At 40.3% G+C, this 16,158-nt stretch overlaps 3 protein-coding genes across 7 annotated transcripts in view; 2 read left to right on the top strand and 1 right to left on the bottom strand.

The window, feature by feature from the left end:
• Positions 1 to 3,037, top strand: part of LOC140350949 (CSC1-like protein 2) — a 28,200-nt gene extending 25,163 nt beyond the window's left edge. For 3 of the 5 annotated variants that reach the window (XM_072436547.1, XM_072436551.1, XM_072436549.1), the window contains one exon: positions 561 to 3,037. In XM_072436547.1, the coding sequence (XP_072292648.1) occupies positions 561 to 713 (153 nt within the window). In that variant the 3' untranslated portion in view covers positions 714 to 3,037. The remainder of the gene's footprint in view (positions 1 to 560) is intronic. The other 2 variants (XM_072436548.1, XM_072436552.1) reach the window with 1 other exon arrangement.
• Positions 3,038 to 5,131: 2,094 nt separating this feature from the next.
• On the top strand, positions 5,132 to 11,210 carry LOC140351602 (zinc transporter ZIP9). The gene is made up of 7 exons (XM_072437495.1): positions 5,132 to 5,334; positions 6,377 to 6,488; positions 8,520 to 8,693; positions 8,946 to 9,005; positions 9,270 to 9,355; positions 9,834 to 9,968; positions 10,591 to 11,210. Exons 1-7 carry the CDS (start codon positions 5,239 to 5,241, stop codon positions 10,843 to 10,845), a joined length of 918 nt encoding a protein of 305 aa, XP_072293596.1. The 5' UTR covers positions 5,132 to 5,238; the 3' UTR covers positions 10,846 to 11,210.
• Positions 11,211 to 13,318: 2,108 nt separating this feature from the next.
• On the bottom strand, positions 13,319 to 15,218 carry LOC140351582 (uncharacterized). Its single transcript, XM_072437458.1, has one exon. The coding sequence runs from the start codon at positions 15,044 to 15,046 to the stop codon at positions 13,355 to 13,357; it is 1,692 nt and encodes a 563-aa protein (XP_072293559.1). The 5' UTR covers positions 15,047 to 15,218; the 3' UTR covers positions 13,319 to 13,354.
• Positions 15,219 to 16,158: the final 940 nt, after the last annotated feature.

The raw sequence follows: 16,158 nt of genomic DNA, 5'->3' as shown, positions 1-16,158 counted from the left end.
CCATCTCCATTCCCCTACAAGATTATCGTAGTTATATTTTCATAATCATTTAGCCCGATTATACAGACTCAAAAACGCATATGAAAATACCTTTTTATAAAATAGACATTAGCAATAACAATAGCAATAGAGACATAGCTTTACATATATTTTATTGAGAGGAATGATTGAGACGGGTACATTTTATTAAATAGAATATGCAATACTCATAAAGCATCTACAAAACATACTGTCACACACTAACCAAGAAGAACTCACAAATAAACAATACTAAAACTCGTATCAAACCAAAAATGACAGTAAGTTACAGAGAGAATCCGGTTTAGAAGCACAAGTTTGACAACAGGATTCTTAAACAGTGGGGAGCAGGTCAAGGAAATGCATGTTTACCCATTTTCTTTTGCTACTAGTTTACCACTGAATTACCCGTTGACTTCAGCTTTAGAATATTATGTTTGGTTTATTTGTGAATCTAGATAATATGCGTTGTTCTTGGTAGTAAATTGACACTGCTATGTGTGCGGTCGATGTCTCACGCCAGTGTTCTCTTTTACCCACAGCAGCAGATGTACGTTGCACAGGTGCTTCAAGACCCAAACTCGGAAGAGGGCGGTTCGGGGAGCGGAGACGACGAAATTATCAACATGAACGGCCTGAATGAGGAGTTCCAGTCGGGCGAGGACAGCCTGATCGACAACGAAGTGCGGCACTGATACGACGGGAGGTTCGCCTGAGCAGTGCACTGAGCGTACAGAGTTAACTGAACTGAACGCACGGGGTCTCCAAAGCATCTCGACGTCCAGTGAGGAACACTAACAGAAGGATTCCATCACAGCCTGAGAACAAAGGCACTGATGCGCAAATAAAGAAATGTTCGCCTTGACTGTTCGGGGGAAGTGATCCATTTCTTTTTGCGATGTACTTGAACTTGACGGAGCTCGGGTTTTATTGAGGTACTGTTGTCCGGCATGCCTTCACGCCCAAAACACGACTCCAGCCTCCTTTACTGTCTGCTCTAGACGCTTGTGCAACTCCATCAAGAGCCGCTCTCAGCACCGGCCGAGCGCTTGGTCCGTGAGAAAGCTCCCAAAAACGGTCCTTCCAGTTTCATGAAGGCCTTCAAAACTAAACGAACAATTGCTAGTACTCACACTCCTGGACACTGTACAGCTTAAAGAACTGTAAGATAACCTTTTTGAGGACTTATTTATTTGTTGGCATGTTGTAAATGCTACCACCCTAAGTATAGCGCTAAACTGTGGAAGAAAAAGGCTTCGCTACTTTCAATTTGGGACTTGTGCTGCTCCTCACAAAGACACCACTGACTTTTTGTTCATGTGGTGCTTTTGCAAACTGGAGAAAGTCTGTTTTGTTTTTTTCCGGGTCGTTCGTTACCCGTTTTTTTATTCGTTTGTGTGTTTACATCTTCGAGTAGAGATCGCACACTTGACTAAAAGGGGTCTCTCGTAGTTTAAGGACTGAGTGATGTGTTGCCTGTCACACAGCTTCTGTTTTGAAAGGCACGTAATCATCTTCAGCAACAAGCAAAAAAACAAAACATCCATCACTGCCTATATTAGCCAGTGATCTCGGTCCTGAGCTAAGATTATGCACTTTTTAAACATTGAATCAAATTTTAGACCAAGTTGTACAACTAAATATTTTCACCAACTGGGTCTAAAGTAACTACCGGTAAAAGCTTTTAATAATTTTACTATTGTTTTTATGGCAGGGGTGGGCGATATTGACAAAAATGAATATCTCGATTTAACAGTAGATGGCCAATATTATGTAATTCAATCAGAAATCTTCTAACCTAAGTCTTTTAAACGCATTAATTGAGGTTTAATTATCGGACAAATGTAATATGTCCATCAAGCTAATCACAAAAGTGCAGAAATATTGCCTTTATGTACTTATTTCAAAGTTTACAACATCCCTTTTTATTTTTAATAGTCTTTTTTGTAGCATTTTTACTATAAACGACGTGCTTATATCATCCAAAACATGTTCAAAATGTCGATATATTGCCCACTTCCTTTTCATATTAGATTCCTTTGTCAAATTTGGTTAAAGATATCCACACACAAATGCAGAAAAAGCTACTTGTGCAACTAAAGTAGACTCAACAATTTTCTCGTCAAGCAAATACTGCATACTGTAATTGACGCCTTTTAGGATTTTGAACTAACTCAGGATTTCTGTACCTCCTTTAAGTTAACTCTGAGTATTCCCAATAGAAGGATAGCTTTTCAGAGGCAAAGTACCACTACTGTTTGTCATTGTGGACCAGTCGATGTTGACCATAATGACTTATATCATGCACCTACTTTGAACTGTTCTGGGGAATGTGCACTAATCCTACTTTTACTCAAATGATTGACACGTTTTGACGAGCGATGACCTCGTGAATCGGTGAATTGTCCATGATTTGTCCATTATACTCGATTATCAGGTGGTATTTTGGTCCGGTAGGTTCAATTTCTCCATCGACTCGGCGCTTCCTGTCATGATGAGCTGATTTTAATTTCTTTTCTTTTTTTTGTATACCTCTTGGTTGTTTTATACCTCTTGAAATGTTTGAATGTGTCACAGTAACACAGTTCGTGTAGCTCTAGGGAACGGCTTTATCTCAGAAAATGAATACAAAAACACTGAATGTAGTTTGACTCCCCTTTTGGTTACTTTGACGTGTTAAATCTGTGGCTATTCAAAAACTATAGTTTGTTACAGCATCTCATTTTGTCTGTGTGATCTGTCTTTGATAAGCTTTGGAAACCGATAAATTGTATTATTTTGTCTTTGTTTGGAGCGTTTTTGAAGTCCTCAGTTTGTACGATGTATTCACAAAGAGTAGTAAATGCCTCTGCGTCTTAAACTGTGCACTGTTAGAATGTATTGTGTGTGTTTTTGTCTAATTTAGTTTTACATTTTCTAATAGATAGGAAGAGTAACACTAGTTTTTCTAAAGGGCCATCTGTTTGAAAGATCTGTTTCCTCAAGCTCTTTACACAATAAACACATATTTAATCTTGAATTATATAATTTTGTTTTATTATTCTGTAATAACCTTGTCAACAAACTGAAAGGTTCATGGGTGTTTCACTCTTATCTCGGCTGATGACGGTATCTTAAGTCATCTTTCCAACAACTTATTAAGACCCCAGAGGTTAAACCTTTAGCGTACTTGCACACCAACCACCTCAAAATTGGGACTTAACTGGGACTAAACTGTGAACTTAACCTGGACTGGACCAGAATATACAAGGACTATACTGGGCCAAACTGACTCGACATCAGCACTAAACTAGGCTCAAACCAGGACTGAACCAGAAGAACTTATCATTATTTAGTCCTACGTTAAGGCCAGTTTAGTCCTGATGGAGACTTGATTTCTAGTCTAGGTTTAGTTCAGAAATAGTCTCTGTCTAGTCCCAAATTTGATGCCGTGTTTGTGTAAGTGCAAACGCTCTGGGGCTTTCGATCTTTAGTCGTTTAGTCAATTAGTCGGTCAGTGGTGTCTTGGGCGACCAACGTTTTCATGAGTCGACTGATTTAAAAAAAAAAAGGATTTTACAGGATTTCTATTCACAGCAGCAGAAAAGGGAATGTATAGAGTGGGTTATCTTGAGATTTGTTTAATCTGTCTTTTTAAAATCTGTTTACTGCTAGTTTTCTGTTTAAACTTTATTTTAATTGCGTGATCTCCTGTAATCCTGTGGTCTTGTCAGTGCATTTGAGTCCAGATGCAGATTTAATTTGGATATTTCAATGATTTTTAGAGCATTTTATAGTGCCATGCCCCGTTTAGTTGATTAATCGATGCACAGAATAGCTCTTCAGTCGAGCGAGAATGTTTTTAATCGACTACAGCCCTAAAACGCACCACAAAAAGACCATCCTGTCCAGTGCCACGTCCCACGTCCAGTGCCTGAATAACACGTAGGCTCCCACCATTCATCATGTATTCCCTCTCCTAAAGGATGACAAAAGTTGTTCTCCAACGGCTGCATTGTCCTGCTCTTCCTGTCCCGCATGGCACCTCTGCATGTTATTTATTTAACACTATCTGAACTGTGTCGAAACTCACAGTAACCTAAACCTGTCTCGCTCAAAACCAGAGTTGCCGGGCTTTTATTTGTGCCTATTGTGTGATGCAAAATCTGAACAACTGAGCCGCTGCATTCAATGACTCACATTCAATCTGCAAAAGCTGTCAAAAAACCTAGTAAAAACATAGGATACCTTAATGCACTTGGGTACGACCTGAACTAAAGCTAAAGTGCAGGTGACAATGGCAGGCAATTTTCTAATTTCGACTTTATTTGGTGTGATTATATTATAGCATAGCAGTTGTACATATAAATGATAGTTTTACACCAATCGAGTTGGTATTCGTGGAGAAAACATTGAAAAATCTGTAGAAAATCTGTAGGAAGTGACATAAGATTAGATAAAATAAGATACTATAAGCCTTTATTTGTCCCACAATGGGGAAATTCCAGTGTTGCAACACAAAGTAGTTACAGAAGTAAATAATAATAATAAACAGATAACTTATAAAAAACACACTAGGGTCATTCCTGTCAAAAATTATGCAAAATTTACACAATGTTTTTATTTTTTTTTACTCTCAAAACATGAACAAAATATGTCGCTCTCACATTGTAAAAAAAAAAAAATTGTGACATTAGATGAGCTTTTATCTTAACTGCATTTTAGTTCAATGAGTAATCCAACCTTTAAATCGACTATATAACTTTGGATATTAAAATCTCACTCAGAACTGACTCTTAGGAAATACATCATTGTTTGTGAGCGCAATCTCAATACATTTTCTTTTTCCGGTTGCACATAGGACCTATATGCTTAATTTAAGTAATTGAACAGCGGAATAAATTGGCCAAATAATGCATAAATAAACCAAATGAACGATATCTGTTGCGCACGGCAGTTTAAACCTTCAGTGTGGGCTGCGTTGCTGATGTGGGAGCGGTGCAGTACCTCTTCCGGACACTAGGAGCTGCGTGTGAGTGAAGCGCGGCGGCGGGAGCGCGGCGGCGGCGGACGCGTCTGGTGCGCGGTGTGCGACGTGTTCAGCCCGGTTCAGCCCTCCAAACGTCCATGTCTCCTCTGCAGAGAGACAAAACGTGTGAGAACACCAGCGCCACGACAATGTAACGCGCTGTTTTCTGGGTCATTTGGGTTAAAAAAAAACAATTAAAGGAGCGCGTCGCAATGGACGGTGGGCTAACTATAACTTTGATTTCTGTGGCGATGTTTTTAGGATGTTTTGTACTTGGATTCATCCCGCTGCTGTTCACGCTTTCACAGGTAAGAGCAATATTTGTCATGAAAGGGATCACAACACCAGAGTACCGTTATTACAGTATTATTACAGTATAATGTAGAGTTGCTTTGATTGCGTTTTGCAGGAAAAGTTGATTTATGCAACTTTCACTCTACCATTGACTTAGATGTGCACAAATTCTGTCTAACTCAAGTTTAAACATGGGCCAAAATAGGGAATGAACAGATTATGCATGAGTTATGAGCAAAGTTAAGCCACAATCATATCTAAAATAGGTTCCTGGTTTGGTCCTGAGCCCAGTTCTAATCCTGATGTAAACATGACTTGGTCCTGAACTTGTCCCGGTTTAACCCTTGTCTGATCATGGTCGATTCAGTCCCAATTTTGATGTGATTGAAGTGTGAACGCAAACCACCCCAAGGACCAAAAAACAAACAGGTCTGACACATGCTTTAGGGTGCGTTCACATTGGCACATAGACCACCTCAAAACCACAACTAGATCTGAACCACAAATGTACTGTAAGTCTAAGGTGCGTTCACACTTGCACTATAAAATTGTTAAATTAAATGAATAGAAATGAAGGTTTTGTGCTTTATTTCATGCATTTTCTTTCCCGTTGTTTGAAGCACTTTGAATTGCCTTGTGTACAAATTGTGCTCTACAAATAAACTTGCCTTGCACTTGTTTGGTCCTGGTTTGAGCCCAGTTTAATTCTGACGTAGACTTAATTTGGTCCTGGTTTAGCCCTGGTCTTCAAGTTTAGTTTAGGGTTTAGTCCTAGTTGTATTGTATTTTAATGTGACGTTTGTGTATTAACTCACCCCAAGTCTTCCAGGACAAATTTTAAACTTTAAATCATTTAAACCCAGACCAAATCAGGGCAAAACTAGATGCAGGTTTAACTAGGTTATAATATAGGATAAACCAGGTCCAAAAGGGGACAATGGTCTCAGGGCAAGAGCTTAACCAGATATGAGGATTAAACCAGGGTTAAATCGTGTGAATGCTTTAGGCTTGAATTCCTGTGATCAGCTGAATGTAGTCATGTGTTTGGTTCCTCAGAGGAGCTTGAAGTTTATCTCCATCCTGGGGGCAGGGTTGTTGTGTGGGGCCGCTCTGGCCATCACCATCCCCGAGGGAGTGGAGCTGCTGGAGGACGCGCTCAGTGGGGAAGGTAAAGTATAGGTTGTGTATGTTGTTATCCCAGAAACTCCTCACTCCCACAGATGCATTATCCGTCTCTCTATTGTTTCCTGCTGCTTCAGTGGACTTTTGTATTCTGGAAAAAGTCAAGTCTTAAAAATCTCTTGGGGATGTGCGGCTGCGGACGGATGAAAATACATTTTACAGTTCATTTGTTCCAGTCTATATTGACGGCTCGAAAAATCCCAAGCACAGCTTTTGCATTTGTTATTCCATCTTTACAGATTCCAAGAAAAACTAGAAACTACCTGGCGGTCTTGTCAGCTGATCTATTGAAAATAGCTCAACTGGAAAGCCTTGCAGGTGATGGTGATGGAGGTGGTAATTTAGCCCAATTCAAGTTCCTCCTTAGTGGCAATTGAATGTTTAAGGTCCTCGAGAAGACAAGACTTGGTAGTTTAACTGTATGAACATTTGCACAGGCTTTACAAGAGAGGCTTTTGTCTTTTATGTGGATTCAGCTCACAGGGAAATAAAAGGCAATGAAGCAGGTACTTGAATCTGACAATCCTTACATGGACATTACCTTTGAGCAGAACTGAGGTCAAGTCACTTATTTTAATATGTGTCATGGCAGTCACGCTGAGTAATTGTAGTTAAACAAAGGGAGGCATTTGTATGTTCTTCAGAAACAGTTGCACAAGGCGGGTAATCAGATAGAGCGCCGAGGAAGAGGAGCCAATACTGAGGACACGCCCGGCTGATGAAAACTTTACATTGAATAAACAAACGTCGAACCAGACTTTGTGGCCGCTGTAGTGACTGCATTTAGAGCAGAAGTGGCACATTATGAGGAGCAACGTTGAGAAGCCAGATGCAGGAACTCTGGTTCTTTATTTCAAAACAACAGGTAGAGTGCAAATAAAACCAACACTTTCACTCAGCCATAACTCAATGTGCAATAAATGTTTTAAGAGTGTAAGCAAAGTTTGAATCTGAGCCTATTTCCTGGATCAAAGTTCAAGGTGCACTGTGTGGAGGGTTCATGGCGATGTTATTGCTTGGCCGAAAATGTTCCACAGTGTGACATTAGGCTTATGTATTTTATGGTATATATTTAGGAGTGGTGTTAACGCTGAAATACCTTGAAAAACATGCATCCCTAACATCTTACTCCACAGATCTGACCTATAACTAGCTTCTTATCTCAATGGAAAAAGACAGATAATGCCATACCGTGAGACACTCCAGGAAAAGCGGATCCTTCAGAAAAGTTACATAGTGCACCTTTTAAGTAGACCATACGTTTTTATGCAGATTCTTGGCTAAACATATGATTGAATAGAGTGCAGCCTACTGTACTTTCTGTTACACGGGCGTCATATTTAGGCCTGTCACGAGAAATACTATATCAACTTTTCATTCAATAAATAAAAGAGACAATGGTGTTTTTTTTGTACTCAATATTTATTATTATGTATTTATTTGTACATTTTAATTGCACTTTTTCTTCACTTCTTCTTCTTTGTTACATTAGTTGCAGAAGTTAGAATAACGATGTATCTATTACTCTTTATTCATCCTAATTATCTAATTGTTTTATTGTGCTATTCAGAAACTTTTTCCCCCCAATATGGTTCAAAAGGCTTTACTATTTTGCTGAAATGTCATCAATAAATATTTTTTCGTTCACCGCAACACGTTCATCACTATATCTGACGTTATTTATATTTTTAGTTTATTGTGACATTCTTTAAGCAAGGTATTACACGACAACCCGTTAAAGTTACACTAGTTTAACGTCACAGTTTGCAGAAAAGCCACATTATACAATCCAGGTGGAAAAAGGCAGACCTATTTAGCATGAAACTATATATTCCCACCCCTTGTTTATTTACTTTAACAGGCGTTTGTCTCATTTCCATATCAAATGTTCTGAACCTTAACAGACACCTGCGTTGATTGTGAGCCTCTCTCTTTGTTAAAGTCTTTTGCTCGCCTCTGTGACGTGTTCTTTCATGTGCATGTGATCAAACGCTCTTTTCGTCTCTTCTCTTTGCAGACTGCTCTTCTGCTGAAGCCTCTCCAGACCTGAGTGAAACACGGCACAACTCAACGTCCACAGGGACAGCCTCCTCGTCCAAGTTCATCATCGGAGCGGCCCTCACGTCCGGCTTCCTCTTGATGTTCATTGTGGATCAGATTGGAGGTTATTTCTCCGCACGAGGCAAGAGCAGTCGGGCCGTTCTTGTAAAGCTGCACAATATCATGTATAATAATCCTTTTTCGGACTTTACGTAAATTATTTCTACAATAATGTCTAAGTTACTGGTTATTTATTGTATAGCACTTGAAGAAGTCAAATACTGAAATTATATAATCACATTTCTTGTCATTTATGATTAAAAGTTAGGCTAAAGAAGGGGGGTTTTTATCCTACTTTGTCTTTACCTATAACTTGTTCATTTTGTTCTTCTAGAGAAAACAGCCTGTTTGTCAAACAGCACTGGGCTCACAGCCACTCTGGGGCTGACGATTCACGCCGCAGGTAAAGTATATGTTTGTGTTACTTGATCTATAACAAGCATTAACCACAAACCATTAAATGAATCACTGTTGCACTCACCATATGGTTTTCTCTATGTGTCATAAACTTGTGACACACATGACTGGTCAGAAAAAAAGCAACAGACAACTGTATTACTTTTGGTCTGGAGAGAAAAATCTAAATTCTTTCATTTTTCTAAAAAGTCACCGGTGAAGTTACAACACTTTTGTGGTGCTGCTCATCAGTCCTCGTGTCTGTTCACAGCGGATGGATTTGCTCTGGGTGCAGCTGTGGCCACAGCAAAAGTAACTGTACAAGTCATCATATTTTTGGCTGTAATTCTACACAAGGTGAGATTATATTATCAAATTACTCATTGTTAATTTTCCTCTGCCTGTCCAGCTCCTGTCAGCCTCAGGCGAGATACACCAATTAAGTGCAAGACTCACACCCAAAAACATGTAACAACAAACCATCTGGTCTCACACTGACACACGCCACAATCGCTGGACAAAACACACTGTACAGCAGGTCGGATCATTTACCTTCAACAGTACTCGCTACTATAAAATGTACCACAATTGTAAGTAGTTTAAAAAGGTGTATTCTTGCTGTGAGCAGGGCCGCCTCTCCCCAGATCTGACCTGTACATTGGCTTCCATGGAGATTGACACATTTATTGCCTCACTGAGACACTCATCCAGAAATGTTACGTAGTTCATCTTTTATAAATGTGTTTGGCAGTTTTAAATTGTGTGTTTCAAAGTACTGACGTGTATTTAAAAGTACAGACGTGTATTTAAAAGTACTGTGTGTTTCTTTGGTCAGGCTCCCGCGTCCTTTGGCCTGGTCTCGTATCTGATGCACACAGGCCTGGAGAAGAAGTACATACAGGGACATTTACTCGCCTTTTCTGCTGCGGCGCCGATCGTTGCCATCATCACTTACTTTATTTTGAACACAGTAAGAACCATATCCTGTTTATACTTTACCTTTTTGACACAATAGTTACAAGTTATCTTCAAACAAATATTTATATGCGTCTTAGTTTAGTAGTCCAACTTTGTCAAAATAAAAACGCAAGAGAATAAATAAATAAATAGATAAATAAATAGATAAATAAAATCATATATTGTGCAGTTGACAACATTACATGCTACTCCTGGAATCCAATCCAACTTTATTTATATACAGAGAGAACAAAACAAACACTAGCAAAATATGTAAAATGAATAAATAATAATAATAATACAAATAAAAATAAATAAATACGTACCAACCAAATAAAAACTAATTAGACTAATTAAACAAATCAGAAACAAAAAAAAAATGAAGTCAAACTGCTGCTTTAACGACGCCACTGTATTTTTGGCAAGCAGATGGATATATGTTTTAGGCTTTTACTGTGGAGCGTTGCAGGAAAAACAAAAGCATTTTCACAGAGATAAAACGTTTCGAAGCCTCAACCAAATCACACTAATGCGAATAAAGAGTATTTATTGTATGTATCTGTCATTTACTGAGCGTGTACGCAGCTATTGTGGCAGGCCGTACAGTAATTCGATTTGTTTTTGTCCGCCCACAGTCGGGCAGTTCCTCTGTGCACCAAAACAGCGCCACTGGCATCGGGATGTTATTCTCGGGCGGGACGTTTCTTTATGTCGCCACGGTTCATGTCCTCCCAGAGATCAGCGGCAGGGCGGGAGAAACGGAGCCTCCTCAAGCCCCTCCTGAAGGTCATCTGCACCATCAACGCTACATGGGGCTCCTCGAAAGTCTCACCCTCATCTTTGGACTCGGACTCCCCGTCGTGCTCGCTTTAGGACTGGATGATGACTGAGAAGAAAGGCAATACCTAATGCCCTGAAAGGACTCACCTCAAAGGGACCATCTTTTGTTACTTTACCCACGTGTTGGAAAGAGAACGTTGTCTTCAGAAGGTTAACGTTTCAGCCCGTATTGTTTCTCACCGCATGGAACAAAAGGCGTTTCCCCGAGCGAGTCCTCTCCGACGACACATTGAAGCTACACGATAAGTTATGAGGGAAACACCAAATAACCCGATACACCCTGTTTTGCACTACACACAATGGAAACTAGGCAAGGTACCCACCAGCTTCCTATTAACATGCAAACTGGGTTAATTTGTGTACCAAATACTTGAATAATAATGGTTTAAAGTTACAGTTTTCCGTGCAATACATGAAGCACCTTAAGGCTAGGTTTTATTTTATTTGAACTTTTTTTTTTTAACGTATTGGTAAATGTATTTAATTATATAAATTATATAGCAATAAAAGTTCTTTTGAAAGAATCCAAGACCCAAGCTTTCTGTTTTGTTTATGCAAATTAAAAGGTTGCTTGTAATAGATTCAACTTATGCCTTATGAATATTGACGTACCATTGTGTATATTGTATGCAAAGTAGTTTTGTTTTTTACTGAAAGGGTTCTGTACCTGAATTCTGACTATCTATTCTAGTGCAGGTAAATGCCTTTCACAATATCATATATTTTATTAAATGAGGTAAATGGATTTCGCCTCTGAATTTTAAAAGGTATTTTGTTAAGTGATAACTTCTTTGAAACTTCTTTGAGCACAAATGATGGTGCTCAAAGAAGTAGTTGGATGAAAACTATGTAGAAACAACTGTCTTTGATTAGCCCAGGCAGTTGCTCGTCTGTCATGCTCAACATCAAAGTGAAGGAAAGCACAATGTGGAGAGGGCAGACAGTTCAAACAAGAACATGTTCTTCTCTCATGGTTCAAAATTTGGTACGAAATATTTACTAAAACAAGATGAAATGTCAGCGTTCATGTGACCTAAAGGAAGTCATGTATCGTTTGACAAAAGCGCCTGTGTTCTTCTTTCAAACAGCACCCGGACACACAGCATATAGATTACATACGTCATGATGTCAACAAGGCAAATGCAGGAGCAAGGCATTCAAGGTGTACAGACTTGGTTATATAGCCTCTATTTAATGTAGGATTAAGGAGAGAAACATCGAACAGGATGTGTGCATGTCAGTGCTATCAGTCAAACAATAACAACTATTTTACCCACATTTTTTATTCAGCAAGGATGTTCAAATGTGTGTGTAAGTCTGAAGAAAAAGTATACTTTTCAGTTTCACAGCGTAACTTTATTTCCACAAATATAATAAAATAAGCTAATATTAGCACAAGGCACCATATTTGAGGCAGAAAACATTCACCTGCAGTTATTTCAAACTGTTGACAAATACTGACTCATGAAATACGACAAGGTGAAGAATAAAGAGAAATGTCCCTTTCATTGCTTCAATCATGTTTTGAAGCAGCATTATAATAATTATTCTAATACTATTGGCTTAATAGCACTGTGTAACAATCCAAGAAAGTCATTCACTTTGTGACCAATCCAAACTTAATCTCATCCACTCATGCACTTAAGTTAACTGCCTGTGTAACAAACTCGGGATGTCACGATATGACATTTTAGAGTTATTATTATCACATTACCTATTTAAGTGTTGGAGACTGACAAAATACATTTGTGTTAAAAAAAAGGGATTTTCATAGCCAAGACTTTAATAAGTAGCATCACATTACCATTATCCTAGACCTAGACCAGCTTAATAAAGTCAACGTTTGTGAATGAAAAAGTGAATGTGGCATAAACAGCAGGACAAAGGAGCACTTAAAATGTACATGTTTGTATTGAATTTAATCAAAACGAGTTATTTTATTAGTTTAGAAAATCAGTTGGATTGATAATTTTTAATTTAGTTAATTTTATTGTAGTTAATTTTTATCTTTGCACTCTTCTCTTTTGTTTGTGATTTTATTGGTTTAGAAAATCAGTTGGATTGATAATTTTTAATTTAGTTAATTTTATTGTTTTTCTGTTTCTGTAATTTCTTTGTGATTTGAATGCATTTTTCCTGCTGTGTGAAGCACTTTGAATTGCCTTGTGTATGAAATGTGCTCTACAAATAAACTTGCCTTGCCTTGCCTTGCCTATTTTTGCAACCTTTTTTTCATACTCCAGTGCAACTTATACATGTTTTTTTCTTCTCTATTATGCATTTTGTGGCTGGCGTGACTTATACTCCGGTGTGCGACTTATACTTATATTTATACTTATATACTTATACTCCGGAGCGACTTATATGTGATATTATTTGTTATTTTCACACTTGCAACCGCATTTCATACTCCAGTGCGACTTATATATGTTTTTTTCTTCTCTATTATGCATTTTGTGGCTGGTGCGGTTTATACTCCGGAAAATACGGTAAATGTGTTATGGTGACACGTTGCTGTTTTCTTTTGACAATGACAGTACAGTATAATGAGCCTTTCTGCTACCCCAGCTTCACGTGGCCCATGGCGGCGTAGAGTTGAGCCTCTCTGACCATCTGACCAAAGTCCTTGTTCTTGTTGGTGTGCTGCCTCACCCTGTCTCTGAGATGAAACGAGGCCAGGGCCAGTCTGCGCGCCTCCTCCTGCACCTGCTCCCTCTGCCTCCTCAGCCCCTCTATCTTCCACTCCTTCCTCACCACACAGCTCTCCTTTGCCCTGCTCGCCTCCTCTTCCTCGGCCCGCAGCCTCTCTCTCGTCTGCCGGTGGCACGTCTCCCTCTGCCTGTTCCTCTGCTGTATCTGCGCCGCTTTGCTCCTGCTCGACTCCTCGGCGTGTCGGGTCGCCCTCTCCATCCTCCTCCTGCTCGCGTCGTACGAAACCCTCTTGTGCATCAGCTCCTCTGTCTTCTGCAACGACGCTCTCAACTTGGCCCTGTGAATCTGCTCCTGTTCTTGGGCTCCTCTTGCTCTGATCTCCCTCAAGCGAGCGTCCACCACGTCGGCGTATTTCCTGCGACAGGCCTCGATCTTTTTCTCCATTTCTCGCCTCTTCTGCTCCTCCAACTCCTTCTCCTCCTGCTCGAGTCGCTGCTTGGTGAACACGTGCCTCAACAGCTCTTGTCTGTTCTCCTCCAGAAGCCTCCTTCTCTCCTTCATCTCCTGCAGCGCCCTCTTCATCTTCGCCCTCTGCTCCCTCTCCACTGACACCAGCCTTTCCCGTTCCAGCACTTTTCGTTCCTCTTCGTGCTTGCCTCTCAGAAGTCTCTCCTGAGTGCGTTTCCGTTCCTCCGTCTCCTTCGCCGCGGCCATCAGCTTCTCCTTTCTTTGCACATCCACCTCTTCTTTCAAACACCTCCACCTGTTCTCATGCAAAAGCACCTCTTGTTCGAGTTGTGTCGACTTCTCCTTTTCCAGTTTGGCCCTGACCCATCTCCTAAAGCCCAACTCTTCCTGCCAGCGCCTCATACCCGTCTTCAGCCTTTTCACTCTCCTCCTCTCAACTTCCATCTTCTCAGCTTCCTCTCTATGCCTTGCTTCCCGTCTCTCTTCTTCCTCCTTGTGACTTTGCTCCAGTCTGGTTTGCTCTTCCTCGTGCCTCGCCAACATCAGCGCGGCGATCTTACGGTCTTCCTCGGACACTGTGACGTTCATCTCTTTGTTAACGGCTGTGGTGATTCTCTCCAGTTTCCTCTCAGTGGCTGGAGACTGTCTGAGATCTCCAAGACTGATGCTGCAGAGTGTGCTCCTGTCATGCTCCCTGCTCGTGGATTTCCCTTTGAAGCACAAATCTGCGTATGTTATTGGACCTTCAGAGGGTTCATCTTTTTTGCTGTGGGTCTTTGCTGAAGTCTTAGGTCCAACTTCTGGCGCTTTTTGACGTTTGGGCCCCCTGCTGTCCTCCTCGCACTCTTGGATGATCAGTCTCTCTCGCTCCGCGCGGCACATGCGCAACAGCCTCTTCCTTTCCATCTCGTACAGCTCGTGCATGACCTTCACGACCTCGAAAGGCACGTCTCGCCGCTCTGTCTTCAGCTGGTTCAGTGATTTGATCAGCAGCTCCACGGGCCTGATGCCGAGGCGCGCGCAAGACTCCAACGAGCGCGGACTCGTCAGGACGTAGCGACTCCTTTGCGCCTCCGCGGAGTCAAAGTTGTTCAGATCCAAACGGAGCGCGGGGGATTTTATTTGTTCCATCGTTAAAGAGGAAAAAACTAAAAACAAAAACACAAATCAAAGTGGCTTACTCATCCATTTTGAATGACGCTTTAGTTGTGCCGCTCGTCGTCTCTCCGGGCGCAGCGCCGTGATGAGGTCAGGAAAGGATTAACCTGGTCTTATTTGTAATCGCCGTCCACTGCTGTGTCCACGAAGCTTGGAAATAAAGTCATTAGCAAGGAGTCCTGCAAAGAAAAACACTTGTTATTAGATAGACAAGCCTGCCCCAAGAGCAAATCACGTGCGTAATTGTAGCGTATGGCGGTATTTTAGGGTCGTTCCACTGCAATTAAGACAGTAAACTACTATAATTCTACTGGAATACTGTGTGTCACTACATGTCTGTACCTACTTGTTGGAACACTGCAAATCAACCAACACCAAGCAAATTGGCGGCTGTAAATGACAGGTCTGGGACGCGCATGGTGCTTACAGCGGACGCTTTTGGTGGTTCCCATAGAAACATGTCGCTCTCAGATCAACGAGCTCATGCTTTCACTTTGGTGACAACGCCATCTAGTGTTCAGAAAAGCGATTCAGATATTTTATTTTGTGAGGAGATAAGATAAGATAAGATAAGATATTCCTTTATTGTCCCACATGGAGATAACGAGCGTGTGATCATTTTCATACCGCCAAAATGTGCCCCCTACCTTCGCGATCAGTTTATTTCTGCACACTTTCTCTGGATACATGAATATAAGGAGAATGTAAATGTTTTGTCTAAAGTCTTAACTAAAACAAAGCAATGTGCAGTCTTCTATTTTGGAGTAAGATTGAATTAGAAAATAGTATTAAGATAACAATTGCAAAAATGAAAATAAAAAACCCATAAACCTAAACAACCCAGGGTGGAATATATATATGTTAATAAAATATAAGTATATATTGTTGGGTAAACATTTCTGAAAGTATTTGTACACTAATAACTCAAATCTGTATTTCACCTTCATAATAATCTCATTTTACAACAAACAGGGCTCATTTTATCTTCGTTTTGATACTTTGTGATATTCTGTGTCTAATCAGGCAGTTTTTCCATTGGAATGTTCCACTTCACTATTGCTTCTAGTTGCCTCCATTCCAGAAAG

Source organism: Eucyclogobius newberryi, unplaced genomic scaffold, assembly GCF_026437365.1.
Source record: "Eucyclogobius newberryi isolate DKJ021-1_F unplaced genomic scaffold, fEucNew1.0.hap1 SCAF_8, whole genome shotgun sequence".
NCBI lineage: Eukaryota > Metazoa > Chordata > Actinopteri > Gobiiformes > Gobiidae > Eucyclogobius > Eucyclogobius newberryi.
This window is presented reverse-complemented; position numbering and strand designations above follow the sequence as displayed.